Genomic DNA, 21,900 nt, shown 5'->3' on the forward strand with positions numbered 1-21,900 from the left:
TAAAAAAATGGAGCAGAGGTCCATCAGTGGCTATTAGCCACAGTATGTATATATATAGGCCACTGTGTGACACAGCGTGTTGGACTGGATGGGCCATTGGCCTGATCCAACATGGCTTCTCTTATGTTCTTATGTGACACAGAGTGTTGGACTGGATGGGCCACTGGCCTGATCCAACATGGCTTCTCTTATGTTCTTATGTGACACAGAGTGTTGGACTGGATGGGCCATTGACCTGGTCCAACATGGCTTCTCTTATGGTCTACCTGGCAATGAAATTGAAGGGATGCTGGCTTAAGCACCAAATTTGAGATGCAAGTGGACCACATTAACATTTGAGTGTTAAAAATGTTTGTGAGCAGGGCTTTTTTGTAGCATTTTAGGCCACACACCCCTGATGTAGCCAGTCCTCTTGGATCTTTCAGTAGGCCCTGTACGAAGAGCCCTGTAAGCTCTTGGACGATTGGCTACATCAGGGGTTTGTGGCCTAATATGCAAAGGAGTTCCTGCTGCAAAAAAACAACCCTGTTTGTGAGTAAGTTCTGCTGGGATCCAAAGAGGTGCTTAGACTTTTGCAAGTACCTGGGGAGGGAAGGAGGGAAGAAACAGATATTCAGTGGAGGAACGTGTTTTAAAATCTGTTGGGCTGCTGCTTTCCCCCAGCCATGTCACAACTGCTTTTGGAGCAGTCTGTGCTTTCAAAAACAGTTCTGCATAATGCTCTCTAGGAACTTGTTCTCCAAGTATAAAATGTCAGAAAGTGAAGTTATGAGTACCTCTAAGAGCGACTCTTGAAAATTTCAGGCAGAAGGTTTGTTTAACAGAACATCGTTTAAGATGAACTGGCAAAATATTTCCTTGCAGATACAGGCAACTTATATTCAGTCCCTCAGTGGAGATCGTTGTGCTGTGGTGGTAGCTCTTCCCAACGCCCCATCTTGGCAAAAACTGCTCAGCCAACTAGATCTCCAGTGCCTCAACCAGAAGCCCTCCAGGGCAAAAGCCCCCTCTGAGCTCACTAACTTTCTGAAAACACTTGGTTCCAGGGCTGATCCTAGGGAGCGCGGCGCCCCAGGCAGGCTCGTTGCCTTCCCGCCCCCCCAGCCTCCCTGGCCCCCCCATGCCCCACAGAGACTGCATGCGGGCCAGGTGCCCTCCCCGCTCACTCTCTGATTATCGTAGAAGAAGAAGATGAAGATATTGGAGTTATATCCCGCCCTCCACTCCGAAGAGTCTCAGAGAGGCTCACAATCTCCTTTACCTTCCTCCCCCACAACAGGCACCCTGTGAGGTGGGTGGGGCTGGAGAGGGCTCTCACAGCAGCTGCCCTTTCAAGGACAACCTCTGCCAGAGCTCTGGCTGACCCAAGGCCATTCCAGCAGGTGCAAGTGGAGGAGTGGGGAATCAAACCCGGTTCTCCCAGATAAGAGTCCGCACACTTAACCACTACACCAAACTGGCTCTCCGTAGCCGTCAGAGAGCCGGCGTGGAGGGCGCCTGACCAGAGCGCATTCTCTGTAGTGCTCCCTGAGTGTGTTCCACCGAAAAGCAGAGAATGCTCAGAGAATGCTAGAGACTGCATGCCAGCCAGGTGCCTTCCCCGCCCATTCTGTTATGATCATAGTCATGAGAGAGCGGGTGGGGAGGACACCTGGCTGGAGCGCAGTCTCTGTAGCAGTCTCCAAGTGTCTTCCACCGAAAAGCGGAGGATGCTCAGGGAATGCTACAGAGACTGTGTGCAGGCCAGGTGCCCTCCCTGCCCGCTCTCTGATGATTGTAGTCATCGGAGAGCGGGCGGGAGGGCGCCTGGCTAGCACACAGTCTCTGTAGCAGCGTTCTCTGAGCGTTCTCCACTTTTGGATGGAAGACGCTAGGAGAGCTCTACGGAGACTGCATATCGGCCAAGCGCTCTCCCCACTTGTTCTTTGATGATCTGGCTGTCACACAGACTCTCAGGTGGCAAAATATGAGTATTTGCCTATGGCTCTGGACCCAGAGGGCCCAATTTGGTGCCCTCCCCAGCCCAGCGCCCTAGACAAATGCCTAATTGGCCTAGTGGGAGGGCCAGCCCTGCTTGGTGGGTGCCAGCAAAGTGTCAGTGGGAGCTGTGCTGTTCATGGGCACTTTGTTGGGAATCCCTGGAGTAGACAATGCTGGCCTTGATGGACTGATGGTCTGATTCAGGATAAGCAGGGCTTTTCTTGTGGCAGGAACTCCTTTGCATATTAGACCATCCCCACCCGCTCCCCGATGTAGCCAATCCTCTGAGAGCTTATAGGGCTCTTCGTACAGGGCCAACTGCAAACTCCAGGAGGATTGGCTACCCCAGGGGTGTGTGGCCTAATATGCAAAAGAGTTTCTGCTACAAAAAAAGCCCTGTGTATAAGGCAGTTTCATGTATGTCCATGCATACTCATATGTAGGAGGGAGGGACAAGTGGAGGAAACAGAAGCCTGAGAGGAAAGGATTGGGGCCTGTTAGACTTTTGTGACTCAGAAAGGTGTCGGACTTACATGAAGCCTCAAAAGAAGAGTTCAGTCTGCTTATTGTTGATTCTGCCCCCATAGGGCCCAAGAACCCAAGGGGGCAGGAGGTTGTTTTTGGGGTACTAAATGTCACATTGATTTGAATTAACCAACCAGTTCCTTAGCTGCAGGCTTCTAGCAGGGGGGGCCGATATAGTTGGGAGAATGCATTCAGTTGACCTTCTAACTAATGACAGGGAGATGAACCATGCTGGTAGATGGTTACCTTTTTAGGATAACGGTTACTATGGTAATAGACTGTATAAAAATATCTTGTTTAGGAGAGAAAGGCAACTGCAGTGAATGAGGCTAGAATAGGGGCTGAGTCAATTGCTAACAAGCACTCGTCTTATGGAAATACCTCTGGCGGCCAAAGCCCTCAGAATGCCACAGCCGGGCTATTCCCAGGAGCTAGATAGGCGCATGCGTCTGAATTCCATTCTATACTCATTCCACTCCCTGTCCATTTGTTACTAGGCTCAATTTAAGGAATTGGTTCTCACATACATGGAGGAGGAGGAGGAAGAGACTGAACTTATACCCCGCTCTTCACTCTAGAGTCTCAGAGCAGCGTACAATCTCCTTTCCCCCCCTCCCCTCCCCACAACAGACACCCTGTGAGGTATGTGGGGGCTGAGAGAGCCATTTTGAGAACTGCTCCTGAGGGAACAGTTCTGAGAGAGCTTGTGACTGACTCAAGGTCACATCAGCAGGTGCCTGTGGAGGAGTAATGGGGAATCAAACCTGGTTCTCCCAGACTAGAATCTAAACTCCTAACCGCTACACCAAACTGGCCTTCATGGCCTTGGACCCTCATATTTGTGAGACTTCCTCTCCCCCACAACAGTTCCGCTCACTGGAGCAGGGGCTTCTGCTGGTGCCAACCTGCAAGTTGGCAGAATCAACCACTGCCTTCTCCGCTGTGGCCACCTCCTTGTCGAACGGTCTGCCTGACAAGGTCAGGGGAGCCCCCCACTCTCTTGGCTTTCTGCAAACTGTGCAGAACTGAATTATTTTAGAGGGCTTTTCTATGCAGACAGTGGGGTAGCGCTGGTACAAAATGTTTCACAAAGTTACTTGGACAAGTGATTAGGGACTGTGGTCTATACAATACTGTGTAGTTTGCTGTAAGGCGGATCCTACTGTGTAGAATCATAGAGTTGGGAGGGACCTCCAGGGTCATCTAGTCCAACCGCCTGCACAATGCAGGAAACTCACAAATACCTTCCCCTGTTTTTGCATCATTTATTGTGGCGCGCTAACACTTGCGCTTTGCTTCAATTCTGGTTATTTTAGATTTGCGGTTGTTTCTATAACCCAAATCCTATGCATTGTTTATTGAGTGTCCCATCCTGTTTGCTCTGTTATCTCACTCTGGATAATCTGCCTTGAATTCCAGAGAGGAAGGCAGACTATAGTATAGGTAATGTAAATAAATACATTCAGGTGAGTAGCCGTGTTTGTCTGAAGTAGCAGAACAAAGTTTGAGTCCAGTGGCATTTTAAGACTGTGTGCACACGAAAGCTTATACCAAAAATAAAGCCTTATAGATCTTAAAGCTGCCACTGGACTCAAACTCTGTAAATGAATGCATTAACCCAATATGCCATCTAAAGGATTTTTCTAAATGTGAACTCTTTGAGGTGTCGCTTAATGCATGAAGTCCTGGATTTTTCTGTGCAGAAAAGCCTCTTGTCTCTTTGATTTGTCAAAACGATGGGTTGTGAATAAATACATTTTGCTGGATGTGCAAGATGGAAGACAAGCTGCGTGGGTTTTGTTTGTTAAGGGGTGTGTTCACTTTCCCTGAGGGGCTGCTTATTGGTCAAATACTGCTCTGTAACAAATAAGACTTCTAAGACACAATCTGTCCCTTAGGCCCTATTTCCGTCTGTGAAATAGGAACAACAAATAGTGTCCTATCGCAGTGCTTAACTCTGCATCGAACCTTCCTCCAGTGTAAAATTCATTGCACTGGAGCTAAGCTCTGCACTTAGCAGCAGGTAAGATAACAGCCCACAAATAACCTACTATAAAAGTACTCTGGGGATAAACAAGATGAAAAACCAGGAATAACGGAGCCTTAAGGCTGATTTGATATAAATAGTCTGTCTTCACAGACGGAGCTCTGGCAGTTATCCCATGATGAAATCAGTGCTTTGACAAAGGCCATGTGGATCTCAACGCAGATTTACTGGATGTGTTGCCTTCCCGTGTGTACGAAGTAGTGACCTTTTTAGGGGAAGTGGTGCTCTCTGCCCCTTACTCTTAGTTAAAGGTTTTGCTCTGCCCCTGCAGAACCTTGTCTTCCGACACCTCCCTTCTTTGACACGAATCTGCTTTCTCTGTTCTCAGCTGTGATTAAATTTGTTGATACTGACCTTTAAAGATGGTGGTACTAGCCAGGCTCCCTATTACTCTGGTTGTGATGCTGGATTCAAGCCATAAAACCAGCATTCTTAAGAACAATAAGGAAACTTCATGTTGCAAGTGGGAGGGACTGGGAAAAGGAGTATGTGTTTCTTTGGCCTGCTCCTTGAATCATGGTAATCTCTGCCCTGTGGTTGGCTGTCCAGAGGAACTGGTTGGCCACTGTGTGAGACAAGATGCTGGACTAGATGGACCCTCACTGGTCTGATCCATCAGGGCTCTTCTGATGTTTCAATGAAAGCCTCGGCCTCTGTGCCTGTTGGCTTTCTGGAGGAACTGGTTGGCCACTGTGTGAGACACAATGCTGGACTAGATGGACCCTCACTGGTCTGATCCATCAGGGCTCTTCTGATGTTTCAATGAAAGCCTCGGCCTCCGTGCCTGTTGGCTGTCTGGAGGAACTGGTTGGCCACTGTGTGAGACACATTGCTGGACTAGATGGACCACTGGTCCGATCCAGCAGGTCTCATTTTATGTTCTTATGAAGGCCTCGGCCTTTATGCCCTGTTGTTGGCCATCCAGAGGAACTGGTTGGGCACTGTGTGAGACAGGATGCTGGACTAGATGGACCACTGGTCCAATCCAGCAGGGCTCATCTTATGTTCTTATGAAGGCCTCGACCTTTATGCCCTTTTGTTGGCCATCCAGAGGAACTGGTTGGGCACTGTGTGAGACAGGATGCTGGACTAGATGGACCACTGGTCCGATCCAGCAGGGCTCATCTTATGTTCTTATGAAGGTCTTGGCCCATACTCGCAGCAGCTAAACGAGTTATTGCTTCAAAATGGAAGGATAAGGAACCCCCTACAGTGCATTCACGGTATCTTAAAATAAGGGATCACTTTCTTTTAGATAATGTAACTGATAATGTTAAATCGCAATTTCAAACTGGAAAACTGAACATTCGAAAAATGGCTTCCTTTTCTTACCAACTCTTATTACAAATCCACACCATCAACAGACATTTATGCTTCTTTTAACAACAGTACACTGAGGTAAATATAAATAGCAATTTAAGGCTAAATATGCGTAAGCATGTATTTTTTAGATTGCTTCATACGTTTCAGTTTAGAACTGTATATTTTTTTCTATTTTTGTATTTCTAAAAAACAAAACAATTGTAATTTCATCTTTATATTAACAAAATCTTTTTTTTTTTTAAATGAAGGCCTCGGCCTCTCTGCCCTGTTGGCCCTCCAGAAGAATTGATTGGCCCCTATGTTAGACAGGATGCGGGACTAGATGGACCACTGGTCTGATCCAGCAGGGCTCTTATCATGTTTTTATGAAAGTCTCAGTCTCTGTGTCCTGTTGTTGGCCCTCCAGAGGAGCTGGTTGACCACTGTGTGAGACAGGATGCTGGACTTGATAGACCACTGGTCTGATCCCGCAGGGCTTTTCTGATGTTCTTATGAAGGTCTTGGCTTCTCTGCCCTGTTGTTGGCCCTCCAGAGGAACTGGCTGGCCGCTGAGTGAGACAGGAGGCTGGACTAGATGAACCCTCACTGGTCTGATCCAGCAGGGCTCTTCTGATGTTCTTATGAAGGTCTCGGCCTCTCTGCCCTGTTATTGGCTCTCCAGAGGAAATGGTTGGCCACTGTGTGAGACAGCATGCTGGACTAGATGAACCACTGGTCTGATCCCGCAGGGCTCTTCTGATGTTCTTACGAAGGCCTCAGCCTCTATGCCCTGTCCAGAGAAACTGGTTCTTTGCTGTCCAGAGAAACTGGTTGGCTACTGTGTGAGACAAGATGCTGCACTAGCTGGACCACTGCTTAGATCCAGCAGGACTCTTCTTAATGTTAAGTGATCAGTGTCTCTCAGTTACCTTTGCATCATAGCTTTTGTGTGTGTTTTAAATTGCCGTGTTCCACACTGCCTTCTTGTAGGAGCCTTTCTACGTCCGCTGCATCAAGCCCAATGACAAGAAATCTCCCCAGCTGTTTGACGAAGAACGTTGTAGGCACCAGGTGGAATACCTTGGGCTCCTGGAGAATGTGCGGGTCCGACGGGCTGGATTTGCCTATCGCCAAACATACGAGAAGTTCCTTCACAGGTAACAGAAGAGGAGTCTCTTGCAGTCTTGGGAGGAGGGGAACACAACTAGATATGAAGCCCCGGTTGTACGATGTGGTACAGTTTAGGCTTTGTGATACAGATCAGAGGAGTCTCTAACTTTGAGGGAAGAGGATTCAAGCAGGACTGGCATAAAAATCTCCTAAATAGATTTTGGCAACATTTAGGGTTGCCAAGTCCAATTCAAGAAATATCTGGGGACTTTGGGGGTGGAGCCAGGAGACATTGGGGGTGGAGCCAGGAGACTTTGAGGGTGGAGCCAGGAGACTTTGGGGGTGCAGCCAGGAGACATTAGGGGTGGAGCCAAGATCAAGGCTGTGACAAGCATCATTGAACTCCAAAGGGAGTTCTGGCCATCACATTTAAAGGGACGGCACACCTTTTCAATGCCTTCCTTCCATAGGAAATAATGAAGGATAGGGGCACCTTCTTTAGGGGCTCATAGAATTGGACCCCCTGGTCCAATCTTTCTGAAACTTGGAGGGTATTTTGGGGAGAGGCACTAGATGCTATACTGAAAGTTTGGTGCCTCTCCCCCAAAAATCAGCCCTCCCAGAGCCCCAGATACCCACGGATCAATTTTCCATGATTTTCTATGGGAATAAATCTCCCTAGGGAATAACAGAGTTCCCAGCAGACATTTCCCTCCCCTCCCCCCGCTTTCCGACGACCCTGAAGCGGGGGGAGGGTCTCCAAACCGGGGGATCCCCTGCCCCCACCTGGGGATTGGCAACCCTAGCAACATTACTGAAAAATTTGTAGCCTTTTTAACAATCCCTGTTCTTGACTTAAGCTATTATGGAGGTATAGCCTTTGTCTTTCACCTGTTTGAAAGTTACGTCTCCCCCCCCCTCCCCCCCACTCTTCAGCAAATTTCCACTGGAAAAGTTTCTCCAATTAATGGGTAACGAGCAGAGAGGTAGAACCAGTGAACAAAGAATTTGCTCTCTGGGTGCATAAAAAAAATGTATGCACTGCCATAACTGAGCAAAAATGCCTCATCGGAGCTAAACACAAATGAAACAAACTCCTTATCAATTACATGGTTATATGCTGTTTTGGGCAACCAAGCGGCTTTCTAGTACTTTTAGGCATGCCTGAACTCATGTGTTACACTTTCCTTGAAGCCTCTGCAGTTACTGCATGCTGGGATTGGTTATTTGTTTAGACATCCGTATCCTTTTTTCCCCACAATGGGACTCCAGTGTTGTGACAGGCTGTTTCTATTCACTGAGGGGACCCACATGGCCTCCTGTGGTTTTAAGGGAACCAGGTTTATTTTAAACTTTCCCTTTTCCCTTCAGATACCAGGTAAACTAAAGGTAGCGAGGGTGTAAGGTTTTGCTCGGATACTATCATAGGGCTTTGATTATATGCAGAAGAAGCTTTCTTAATAGATCCAATAGCAACCGTTATCAGCATGCAATTGCAACGTGGATGGGCAGTGCCCCTGTTATTATACCTCACAAAATAATGGCTCCCCTTTTTCCCGTGCCCGCCAAAGTCCTTTGAATTAATTGATAAAAAGTCCTTTCCCAGGCCTCAGTGGTCCCTTCGCCCGCAGCCACATTCCTCTTGCTCTTCCCATTTTGGTTGGTCCATATCTGCGTTGCCCGGAGAGATCAGACTAGAGTTGTCTTCCTACGCTCCCTTTCCACCCGGAAACCAGGAACATCCCACGGTGCTCTAAACCAGGGGTGTCAAACTCATTTGCTATGGGGGCTGGATCTGACATAAATGAGACCTTGCTGGGACGGGCTGGGCTGTGTTGGGCCGGGCCATGTGTGTACCTATTTAAGATTAGGTAGCAGAGATGTAAACTTTTTAAAGGACACAGACAAACACAACTTAAGGGGTTTTTTTTAAACTTAGAATAAAACATTCTTAAAATATTAGCATTCGTTGGTCTTAAAGGTGCTTTCTTTGAATCTCTCTCATGGGATCCAGGGAACTGGGCAAAGGAAACTCTGGCTCTTTCCCTCCCTCCCCAGGGGACCAGGAGGGGGAGGAGCCTCAACCAATGGAGAAAATTGAGGTTTTGCTCTGTAGCTCCTGTGCAGTCTAGCAAGCCTTGCAAAGCGAGTTGAGTTGCAAAAGGAAGCAAGAGAGAGGAAGAAGGAAGCAGACAAGAGCAAGTTGCTCAGGGCCTGATTTGGCCCTTGGGCCGCATGTTTGACACCCCTGCTCTGAACACTACATGTTAGTATATGTGAATACATTTATAGTGTGGGGTTAGTGCATCATATGGATGCAAATACATCAGCATAAGAGTCAATAGTTAATGAACAAGGACAGTTGAACCAGCAAAGCAATTCCCAGGGCCAAACTCCGCTGTACTTGTCAGGAGCTGTTCCTGACAGGGTGTCTAAGCTTTGGGTAGAATATGAAGGTGACTGAGGCAGGTATTGTGTATCAACCGCAGAGGAGATTTATTTGTTTAAAGATTGGTTTCCAGGAACATATCAGCAGCACAGGTTTCCCCAACAGACAAAAGAGAAACTTGACTGAGGCACATTAGTTTAGAGAGTAGTTTCAGTTTTCTTTCCTACGTCCCAGCATGAACAAGCTTTCACCAATTAGCCACTAGGTTGGATCCTCACACACAGACACAGGATTCCACCCCACACAGGCCTGCCCTTTTCCCAAAGGTCAGAATCAGTGGCTCCGCGTCAGCTCGTGGCCAAAGGCAACTGGGTACTCTGTTCTGCCACACTACCGAGCAGAGCTTCCCTTCACTCTGTTTGCTCCTTTCCTGAGCCACACCTGAGCTCTCACTGTTCTCTCCCTGAGGCAGATCTGAACTCAGCTCTGGCTGTGTTTCCCTCCAACATTCTCTCCCCCTTCTCAGAAGGTGATTAGATGCTGGAGCAGCACTCCCATAGGCTCAAGTGAATGGCTGTTTTCCTCTTCAAGGGCAGGACAGCCTTCTGTCCATCACAGATGCCACTTGTGACATTTGCACCTCCTTCCTCCATTTTAACCTGGCATTGTACCAGGCCCGTAGCTATGGTGGCCCCTCCCCTTCCATCTATATGGACTCTCCGTTGGAGGGCCTCCAGTCTGCCCCCTTTGCTCACCACCACTTGCCACCACTCAGAACAAGGTCAGCATTGCTACTGCAGGGGCTTCAGATTGGCACGGGGCAGGGGGAAGGGGAGAGAAGCCTTCTTGTAGCCAGCCGTAAGCAGAGAAAATGTTTATGGCCAAACTAGGTGGCCCCCTGCCCTTCCCAACAAAAAGTGCTGCTAAGGGCCCCACCAAACATGAAATCCTGGCTGTGGCCTTTTCATTGTACTATGTGTAGCTTGCTCCCCAAAAAAGTGAAGACGGTGGAGAAAGAGTGTACATCAGGATTTTTCCAAGAGCTGGACAAACTGTATGAACAGTTGGCAAAGATTTTGCTGGAGCCAGACGGGGCTACCTTGAATTCATATCAAGAGTGTATTTTCCTGTTTTAACAATTTATTAATAACATATGGTTACAATAATTAATTGTCTCTTTTCTATGCTAGCCCATATGATATTTCAACCCCCCCTCCCTCCAATATTTGACTTCCCCGAAGTTATAAATTTAAATTCAATACCGCTAACCAATCAAAGTTCAATATTTTTCTTCTCTCATTAATACTAATAAATTGTCCAACGACTTTTTATATTCCATTCTTTCTCCATATATCCTTTAAGTTTCTTCCACTTCTTTTTGAATATATCTAAATCATAGTCTCTTAAAATTTTAGTTAATTTGTCCATCTCACTCCACGATAAAACTTTCACAATCCAGTCCCATTTCTCTGGTATTTCTCCCTGTTTCCACAGCTGTGCATACAATGTCCTACATATCAGGAGTGTATTTTCCAACTGAGGCCAGTTGGTGGATGGTTGGGCTTGACTTGGGTCCTGGAGAACAGCAGGCAGAAGACAAAGCGAGGATGAAAGGCCTGCCTTTTCCTTAGTGTTTGTACCCAGTCTATTCTAGAGCCTGCATCCTTTCAGCCCTAAGGACGAGTGTTGTATACTTCTGTTGCCCTTCATCCCTGGAACAGCCCCTGTGCCCCGAGTTGGCTCCTTGCTGGATCCTAGTTCAATGCCAGGAGCCTCTGACAAATTCGAAGAATTATATTTTCAAGCAAAGTGGCTGAGCCCCTCCGGTTCACTGATTGCATCTGTTTGGTGTTTGATTAAAACCAGCAGTAGTCAAATATTCTCTCAAACAGTAGAGCAGAAACCAAGGATAAAATCTTTCACTGGGAGCACACTGACCCCCTGTTTAAATGAATCCTGTACAGAGTGCTGATTCCATTAGCTCCTCTTGGAAGCTGTCTTCCCAAGAAGGGGTAAGAAAAGGAAGGAGTCTCACTCCGTTTCTTACAGTTGGAATAAATGCTCAGTGCCCCTCACCCAATGACATAGATCTGCAGGTTTCTTCCTTTTCTCCCCCTGAGGGAGTCAACTTTGGTAGGGTCATAATGGGGATGTCCTCGTAGAGTCCTCTACTGAGATAAGCAGTGAGCTCAGGGGAGGCTGGGGTTGGCTGTAAGAGAAACTTAACCCTTCCTAAAAATTCTGCTGTGAACACAGGTACAAGATAATCCCTGAATTCACGTGGCCGAATCACAAGCTCCCCTCAGACAAGGAAGCGGTGAAGAAGCTGATAGAGCACTGTGGATTCCAGCACGACGTGGCTTACGGCAAGACCAAAATTTTCATTCGAACCCCACGGACGCTGTTCACCTTGGAAGAGCTGCATGCCAAGATGCTCGTGTGGGTGGTTCTCTTTCTCCAGAAGGTGAGGAGCAGCAGAGAAAGCTGCTTTAAAATACCCCATCTCTCCCCACTGTAAGAGGCAATATGACAGATTTCCAGTGCACTTGAAGTTTTTGTGGTGGTGACCTCCGTGACATGATTGAGGATTCTCTCTCCTGGGTCATCCCAAATCGAACTGAACCTTGCATACCTGTCTGTTTTTCCACAGTATAAATAACTGACATTTTGAATGGTGGCAATTGCCTATGAGTGGCAAAAGGCTATAACGGGTAGCCAAACTGTGACTTGGCAACCACATCTGCCTCTATAACACATATTGTGTGGCTCTCGAAGCCCGGCTTGGAAAAGGTATTTGTCTCTTCTCCAAGTGCTATGGAGAATGCATTTAAAGTTGCTATCTTTCCACCTCCCTCTTCCTCCCCCCATCTATTTTCCTTCCTTCCTCCCTCCCTCCCTTCCTTCCTTCTCTCAAACATCTGACATTCATCTCTTGTTGGTCTCAAACATCTGACATTTATTCTGTGTGGCTCGAGAGCCTGTTTGGTGTAGTGGTTAAGTGTGTGGACTCTTATCTGGGGGAACCGGGTTTGATTCCCCACTCCTCCACCTTCAGCTGCTGGAATGGCCTTGCGTCAGCCATAGCTCTGGCAGAGGTTGTCCTCGAAAGGGCAGCTTCTGGGAGAGCCCTCTCAGCTCCGCCCACCTCACGGGGTGTCTGTTGTGGGGGAGGAAGGTAAAGGAGATTGTGAGCCACTCTGATTCAGAGAGAAGGGCGGGGTATAAATCTGCAGTCTTCTTCCTCCTCTTCCTCTGACCCTGGGACTATATCCTCAGAACTTCACACTATATTGGAATTGTATTTTCTTCATTCACAGGGTGTCTGTTGTGGGGGGGGGGGGGGAGGGTAAAGAAGATTGTGAGCCACTCTGAGACCCTTCGGAGTGGAGGGCGGGATATAAGTCCAATATCTTCATCTACCTCACAGGGTGTCTGTTGTGGGGGAGGAAGGGAAAGGAGATTGTGAGCCGCTCTGAGACTCCTTGGAGTGGAGGGCGGGATATAAATCCAATATCTTCATCTACCTCACAGGGTGTCTGTTGTGGGGGAGGAAGGGAAAGGAGATTGTGAGCCGCTCTGAGACTCTTCGGAGTGGAGGGCGGGATATAAATCCAATATCTTCTTCTACCTCACAGGGTGTCTGTTGTGGGGGAGGAAGATAAAGGAGATTGTGAGCCGCTCTGAGATTCAGAGTGGAGGGCAGGATATAAATCCAACATTTTCTTATTCTTCTTATGTTAAGCAAGCTTGGCCAGCATTGGGCTGTAAGCATTCAACCAGTGGCAACAGGGCTCATGTCAAATTCCAGATTCTGCATTAGGCAGCAGGACTTTCTGAATAAACTGAGCCAATCTGGTAGAGTTTGCTAACCTCCACGGTGGGCCTAGAGATCTCCTAGAAATTCAACTCCTCGCCAGACCAGAGAGGCCAGTTCCCGTGGAGAAAGCACTTTCTTTGGAAGGTTGGCTTGGTGGCATTAAATCCTATTGAGGTCCCTCCCATGCTCAAACTCCACCTTCCACAGGCTCCGCCTCCCAAATCTCCAAGAATTCCCCAACCCAGAGTTGGCAACCCTATAATCGAGTGAAATTACGCAGATACGCTTTGTCGGATAGTAGTACAGTGCCTCTTTAAACTGATTTAGGTTGTGCAGAGTTCTTGGGGTTTGGGGTTCAGTGAAAGTGAAAAGGACGTTTGAGAGCAGAGCATGATGAGCTGTTTCGTATTTATTTGGGATAATGAGTCTCCCACCCTGGTGATGCAGAATGATTGGCAAAACGAAATAGGAGTAAAAATACAGTTTGCAAGAACATGTTGCTCCCAAGCTCTCCCTTTAAGCAGCAGTGAGCCAGAAGGACTTCCTGAGAGGACAGGCCAAGATCCCTTTGGCTCACTCCAGAGCCTTTGGCCTCCGCTTTATGTTATCTGTAGAAACCGAGGACTCACATCATGAGCAGCCCCGTGGCACAGAGTGGTAAAGCTGCAGTACTGCAGTCCGAGCCCTCTGCTCACAATCTGAATTTGTGAGAGCCAGTTTGGTGCTGTGGTTAAGTGCACGGACTCTTATCTGGGAGAACCGGGTTTGATTCCCCACTCTTCCACTTGCACCTGCTGGAATGGCCTTGGGTCAGCCATTGCTCTGGCAGAGGTTGTCCTTGAAAGGGCAGCTTCTGGGAGAGGTCTCTCAGCCCCACCCACCTCACAGGGTGTCTGTTGTGGGGGAGGAAGATAAAGGAGATTGTGAGCCGTTCTGAGACGCTGAGATTTGGAGTGGAGGGTGGGATAGAAATCCAGTATCATCATCTTCTTCGATCCCGGCAGAAACTGGGTTCAGCTAGCCGGCTCAAGGTTGACTGCCTTCCATCCTTCTGAGGTCGGTCAAATGAGTCCCCAGCTTGCTGGGGGAAAGTGTAGATGACCGAGGAAGGCAATGGCAAGGAAGGAAAGGTCCCCTGTGTAAGCACCAGAAAAATTCCGCTGCGAAAATGTCACCCCAGAGTCGGAAATGACTGGTGCTTGCACAGGGGACTACCTTTACCTTTTTCTTAGAAACCCAGGGACAAAGCCTGATCCCATAATACAGTCAGGATGGAAAGCAGAAGATGCCCTGCAGCATTGAGAATGCCCCAAACCCCCAGAGGGTTTCCTTCGCACGTTTTCTAACTGAGGGCAGCAGAGCTGAGGGTTGGAAATGTCTGCTCTTTGAAAACACAAATCCAGTTCTGCAGATCTCGCAAGCAGACTTGCATCAATTGATATTCATAGCAAAAACCCCACGGTGTATGTGTGTCTGTGTGAACCTTTTATGGCGTGACAAAATGTAAACTACGAAGTGCTGCCGTTTTTGTTTCCAGAGCAAAGGTTAAGATTGCCTGTGGTTCTTGAGACAGAATGCTACGAACATTCGTAGAGTCTTAGCATACTAATGCTAAGGCAAGCTATAACTCTGGTTTATTGCTGCCATTTAAGAGCTCATCCCTGTGTGTTTAACCAGAAGAGGAGGATAATTCTAGAACAAATGTTCCCTTTTTGCTGTTTCTTGTGTGGGGGAGAGGGCTCTTCCCCCCCCCCCATTGGAACACCACAAATAGTAAGCAGTATTTGCAGGAGTCAGGCATTATTGCTGCTTCGCTTGCCCCATTTATTCGTGCTACCAGTAGGAAGTCGAAAATTAATTTTTCAGCTAGTGCTAAAATATTGATTTGGCACTCTGAGCCCCGAGTAAACATAAGAACGGGTTCACTGACAGCGTGATGGATTTTGCGATGGCAGAGTTTTCTTTGAACAGTCTTGTTTTTCTCGCCACACTCATCCCCCCCCCTCCTTTTAGCAGTTATGCTTTGCCTGCCTCGAAAGGGTTTGAGGATTCTCACAGCGCATTTCTTAAAATGTTGCCGTGTATCCTAATTAGCCTAGTTAGCGGTCTCTCATCTGCATACTGAGGATGGCAGCTTATCAGCAGAGGGAGCTCTCGCAGGCCACTGAGATTGTGAAAAATTAAAGTTCTAAAAGAGTGCTTCCCAGCCTGTGGGCTGCAGACCAGCCCTCCCTGGTGACCGCCCCTGCCCTTTCCGTTGCTCTCTTGTGTACTTTGGAAACCAAGATCTGACATGTCATACATACAAAAAGGCTGGGGACTGCTGTTCTAGGAAATAGATGAGGCAATCTTCTATGTCACCCTTTGAGATAGGTCCAAGCGGGCAGCCGTATTGGTCTGAAGTAGGAGTCCAGTTGCACGTTTGAGACCAACAAAGTTTTATTCAGAAGGTCAGCTTTCGCGCGCAGGCAGACTTCTTCAGATGAGGGGATACAGTACTGTGGGCTGAAATACATGTCGTTGGTGGGTTAAGAGTTTAAACTGACACAAAGTTAGGATCCAGACCAAACGGCCTTCCAATTTATTACACTATTTCGCCATTTGATCCTAACTTTGTATCAGTTTGCACTCTTAACCCACCAACGTGCTTCTTTTTCGTCCTCCGCTCCTCCCTTAACCTTGCATGTAGGAAACCCTGGTTACTTGTGGCGTATGAATGCAGACACATGAATTATCTAGAGGGCATGTTTCCTCCACAAACTAGGATGTGGGAGGAAACCTAATTCCAGTTAACCCGAATGCATTTCTTTATTTAGTAGATTTATAGTCTGCCCTTTCCCATAATGGGCTCAGGGCGGATTACAAACACAGTAAAACAGTTAAAAACCAAAAATAAACAACAAGCGAAACAAGCAGATCGGGATAAAAACGGCGTGGATGGTGCAACACATTTTACAATTTAAGACACAGATGTCATAAATGTCATAGATGTCGACCCGATATCTAGCAATCTCTTGTTTCCTTCTGCATCTCAGCTTGCTTTGCCAGGCTTGCTCAGTTGCACAGGAGCTCCAGAGCAAAGCCTCTATTTTCTCCATTGGCTGAGGCTCCTCCCTTGGGGAGGAAGGGGGGGAGGCAGAGCTTGCTTTGCTAGGCTCTCCCAATCACCCGGGAGAACTACTGAGCCAAGCCTCTCTTCCTTCTATTGGCTGAGGCTCCCCCCCCCAGTCCCCTGGGGAAGGAAGGAAAGAGCCAGACCTTCCTTTGCCCAGTCCCCTGGATCCCAGAGGAGAGATACGAAGAAAGCATCTTTAAGACTGACAAGTGCTCATGTTTTAAGCATTTTTAAATATATATATATAGACAAACACAATTAAAAAATATATAATATATAATTGTGTTTGTCTGTGTCCTTTACAAAATTTATATCTCTGTTACCTAATCTTACATAGGTACACACACGACCTGGCCCATCATGGCCTGGCCCATCTAGGGCTCATTTATGTCAGATCTGGCCCACATAACAGATGAGTTTGACACCCCTGGTCTAGGCAGTGCATGGATTTTGCCAGTGGAAGCAAGTGACGGGGTGGTGCCCCAGCCCAGGTCCCCAGGTACACGTGCTTTGGTCAGCCTTTTGTGGAATGTCTGAGGCGTGGGAAGCAGGAAGGCAAGCCTTGCATGGCATCCTTCCGAGGTCGGTCAAATGAGTCCCCAGCTTGCTGGGGGGAAAGTGTAGCTGACTGGCGAAAGCAATGGCAAACCACCCCGTCAAAAGTCTGCCGTGAAAACGTTGTGAAAGCAACGTCACCCCAGAGTTGGAAACGACTGGTGCTTGCACAGGGGACCTTTCCTTTTTCTCTACAATAAGAACCCCGTGGCGCAGAGTGGTAAAGCTGCAGTACTGCTGTCAGAGCCCTCTGCTCACAACCTGAGTTTGATCCCGGCGGAAGCTGGGTTCAGGTAGCCGGCTCCAGGTTGACTCAGCCTTCCATCCTTCCGAGGTCGGTCAAATGAGTCCCCAGCTTGCTGAGAGGAAAGTCTAATGACCGGGGAAGGCAATGGCAAACCACCCCGTAAAAAGGCTGCCGTGAAAACGTTGTGAAAGCAATGTCACCCCAGAGTCAGAAATGACTGGTGCTTGCACAGGGGACCTTTCCTTTTTCTCTACAATAAGAACCCCGTGGCGCAGAGTGGTAAAGCTGCAGTACTGCTGTCAGAGCCCTCTGCTCACAACCTGAGTTTGATCCCGGCGGAAGCTGGGTTCAGGTAGCCGGCTCCAGGTTGACTCAGCCTTCCATCCTTCCGAGGTCGGTCAAATGAGTCCCCAGCTTGCTGAGAGGAAAGTGTAATGACCGGGGAAGGCAATGGCAAACCACCCCGTAAAAAGGCTGCCGTGAAAACGTTGTGAAAGCAACGTCACCCCAGAGTCAGAAACGACTGGTGCTTGCACAGGGGACCTTTCCTTTTTCTCTACAATAAGAACCCCGTGGCGCAGAGTGGTAAAGCTGCAGTACTGCTGTCAGAGCCCTCTGCTCACAACCTGAGTTTGATCCCGGCAGAAGCTGGGTTCAGGTAGCCGGCTCCAGGTTGACTCAGCCTTCCATCCTTCCGAGGTTGGTCAAATGAGTCCCCAGCTTGCTGAGAGGAAAGTGTAATGACCGGGGAAGGCAAGGGCAAACCACCCCGTAAAAAGGCTGCCGTGAAAACGTTGTGAAAGCAACGTCACCCCAGAGTCGGAAACGACTGGTGCTTGCACAGGGGACTACCTTGACCTTTTAAGTAAACTGCATTGAACAATTGTGTGATGCATCTTTGAAAATCTGATTTATTTACTTTATTTATTAAGCTTCCATCCCACCCTATCCCCCTCAGGGTGGTTCACAACATATAAAAATAACAATAGACATATAATGATAAAAAAAACAGATTTAAAAACAATCAATCCTAGTCAAATAACAGATCTCTTGTGAGCAGAATGATCCTGTGCAGGTTCCAGAAACTCATTCCCTTTCGTAAGAGAGCATTTTAATTGTTCGTTCTAGAGACAGTGCTGAATGGACACTTTCAAATGTAGTTTCATATTAAAGGGGCTGGAGCTTTGAAATCAGACTTCTAATTTGCGTGCCCTCCACCCCCTCGCGCTGGGCTGAGGGTTTCTTTAAAAGAGATTTCAACAGCCTCGGATGCTGCCAATTTGGGGTCTTGGAAACCGCCCTGCTTCATCGCCCTGCCCACTTCCATTTCTGAAGGCATTGGGTCTATTGAATGGATGCAGCTTCCCCTAAGGCGGACTGCTAGACAGGATGATATGGTGGAAAAGGGAGTCGCTTATTAAGGCTCAGCTCACGGAGATGTCCTTTTCACATTGCTTTTTCTCTGACAGTCTCTCCAGCGCCCTGACACTGTTTGTTTTTCCTTCCTCCTTTTCTCATGCTCTTCTTTCTCTCCCCACCTCACCTGGAGGCATTCCGATTTCCCCCAGGCAGTCCTCTTAGAAGACCCGTCAGTCAAAACCTTGCAGCCTATGTTGCCATGGCAACATCCCCGGCCTCTCTGGTGGCTGGGAAGGAAGAGGGTGGAATGGGTTAATGGAGAGACCAGGCAGAAACAAAAGCCGTGGCTGACTTGTCATAATTTAATATTTTTTCTTCTGTGTCCCAACATGCCCTTAAAACCGTGCATGCTAAGAACCGATAAGCAGAAATCGGTTTTTGTGCAGCCCTAACAAAAACCAGCGTTTCCCCATCAGATTACAGATCAACCTATGTAATTAGAGAAGGGCTTCAGCAGAGCAACCCGTATTGAGATGTGTTCCGCTCAGTGGATTAAAATCCAATAAACTGAGTTAGGAAAGAATGCAAACACTAAATTAATTCAATAAAAGAAAGGTGAGGCCTACAATAAATATATCAATAGACTGCAAACCTGTTTGGTTATCATAGAATCATAGAGTTGGAAGGGACCTTAAATCAGTCAGTCAATTTTGTTTGCATTAGCACATACTGCCATAGCATCCAGCAACCAGATTCAATGATAAAACAAAAGGAACAAGGAGAAAAAGGAAATAGAATGCCTCGTGCCTTCATACAATAAGATACACTAAAACCCAATTTTAAAAACCAGATATAAAATTTAAAACATCAGAAAAAAATTTAACCAGTACTACACTAGTAAACAACCCAGAGTGATACTAATAAGCAATTAGTGTCAAGTCGGCTGAATTCAATAACGAGTCTTTGGTTGAAACAAAGTTGCTAGTTTATTGAAAGCAGAACTGAAGACCATGATAGAGATTGAAGGACTGGGGTACATAGACATTAACCAAGCATTTAAGGCATAGATCAAAGGATTCCTACGGGCGGGGCACTCTAAGCCGTATGTTTTCACACTAGGATGTTATTCCCTCATTCCCAAGCCAAGGCCTTGGCGCTTCACACTCCCACAGACACCCGGCTTGAGAAGGCTCCACTATCTTGTTCACATATCAGCATTTCAAAGCAGACTACACAACAAAGGCATAGCTAAGAGGAGGGGGGGGGGGGAAGGAGAGGTAGCTAGCGGCATTCTGGGTTCAGTATGAGCCCAGAATCCCTTGCTTCTGAACCAGAGTTAGAAAACATGTTAATAAAAATACAGCAGACTTGACAGTTAGTGTGGCACAGTCTTCGTTTTCTTTTCCATAATGCCAGTCATGAATCTTGCAACTTGAAGAGTGATGTGTCTATCTCTGTCAGACAACAAGAAGACTAATTTCTCCTGATTTGACTTACCAAAAAGAGAAGACAAAATACGACCCAGAAACCTATTCCGTTCAGTCTTAAAATCAGGACAATAAAACATGGCATGATAGAGGTCCCCAATGGATGTTAGGTCACAAGTGCAAACTCTTTCCTGATAAGGAATCTGCCTAAACCGGCCTTCGTTGGCCAGTAGTGGCAGTAAATCAAAGCGAGCCCTCGTGAAAGCTTTCCGGTGCTTAAAGTTCGTTAAATTTGCAAAATATGGAGAAGGTAACGGAGGCGACGTGGACAGCTGGCTATAAATCACAGGTGTTTTCAGTTTGCCTATAATTCCCCTGTCGGCTTGAATAGATTGATCTGTCAGCCTTTGCTTAACCAAGGATTTAGCCATATCAAACCCAAGGGAGCCCAGGGAATCAACTGAAAACCCAAGCTTAGCCACTGTTTCCAAAATAAAAGTGCGCCACGACCTATCCTTCATTTCCCCGTATGCCAAAATTAACAGTTCCGATGCCAAATGGAAAATAATCTTAAACCAGAAGTTGATAGCCATTTTATAGACTAAAGTTCTTACACGAGGGACCAGTCTGGTCATTGGTGAAGGTCAGTCCGTCAGTCAGTCACATTTTATTTGTATCCCGCCCTCCCCGACCAAGCGGCTCAGGGTGGCTAACAGCATAAAATTCGATACATACATTGTATAATAAATAACATTTGAAGACAGTTAATTAAAATCCATAAAATTCTAAAAACATTAATACATTTAGTGCTATTCCATCGGCAAGTTTACTTGGCAATTTAGTAGTATCAGCTGGTGAAGGCCATTTGGAACAGGATGGTTTTGCAGGCCCTGCGGAATTGTTCAATGTCCCGCAGGGCCCGCATTTCCTCTGGGAGTTGATTCCACAGCTGTGGGGCCAAAACTGAGAAGGCCCGAGTACGGGTACTCTGGAGTCTTAACTCCTTTGGGCCAGGAACAGTCAGCAGGTTCTTCCCTGCTGACCTCAGTGCTCTCTGGGGTTCGTACGGGGAGAGGCGGTCCCTAAGGTAGGCAGGTCCTCGGCCATATAGGGCTTTAAAGGTAATAACCACCACTTTGTGGCGAATCCGGTATACAACTGGCAGCCAGTGTAGTTCACGCAGCCCCGGCTGTATGTGCTCCCGCTTTGGGAGCCCCCAGGTGTTGAAGGGGGAACCGCAAGAAGCCTACGTGTAAATTTATTCTGGGAGACTTCTAGAGAGTGGAGCTTTCCAGAGGCCCATACTGGTGCCCCATAGAGCAGCTGCGGTAATAATTTTCTTTGGGAAATTTCAACAGTTGGGCGTTCAAGGCAACCACCTCTTCTTCTATAAAATCGCAGTAGTCCCACTGCAGCTCTTTCAATGTTATGTGTAGCATGGTCTGTATGAGCGACCCAAGAGCGTGACTGATGGAATATGACACCCAAGTATTTAAACAAGGGAACCTGTTCGAGTGGTTTCCCATCCATCCTCCAGTTATAGTATTTAGGTCTGCGGGCAAATACCATAATCTTAGTTTTGTCCTAATTTACATGCAATAGATTATCCTTGCAGTATTGACTAAAGCGTCTCAACAGTCTTCTCAGGCCAATTTGGGTATGAGAAATTAACAGGGCGTCATCCGCATATAACAGGATAGAAATAAATTTCTCACCAACTTTGACTGGGGAAAAAGTGGGGACCTGCAAGAGAATCGACTATATCATTCAGGTATAAGTTAAAAAGAAGTGGAGCCAAAATACAGCCTTGACGAACCCCTTTTGTTGTTTTAACTGGGCTGGACAATTGGCCGTGTGGGAAGAGTTGGAAGGGACCTCTAGGGTCATCTAGTCCAACCCCCTGCACAATGCAGGAAACTCACAAACACCTCCCCTTAAATTCACAGGATCTTCATTGCTGTCAGATGGCCATCTAGCCTCTGTTTAAAAACCTCCAAGGAAGGAGAGCCCACCACTTCCCAAGAAAG

General features: G+C 47.3%; 1 protein-coding gene across 1 annotated transcript in view; it reads left to right on the top strand.

Annotated features, from left to right (window-relative positions):
• LOC132584205 (unconventional myosin-Id) overlaps positions 1–21,900 on the top strand; it is a 440,151-nt gene that overhangs the window by 266,579 nt on the left and 151,672 nt on the right. Inside the window, exons 15-16 of the mRNA XM_060256019.1 lie at positions 6,845–7,011; positions 11,610–11,817. Of these exons, the coding sequence (XP_060112002.1) occupies positions 6,845–7,011; positions 11,610–11,817 (375 nt within the window). The remainder of the gene's footprint in view (positions 1–6,844; positions 7,012–11,609; positions 11,818–21,900) is intronic.

The sequence above is a fragment of the Heteronotia binoei genome, chromosome 15 (assembly GCF_032191835.1).
Source record: "Heteronotia binoei isolate CCM8104 ecotype False Entrance Well chromosome 15, APGP_CSIRO_Hbin_v1, whole genome shotgun sequence".
Taxonomy (NCBI): Eukaryota; Metazoa; Chordata; class Lepidosauria; order Squamata; family Gekkonidae; genus Heteronotia; species Heteronotia binoei.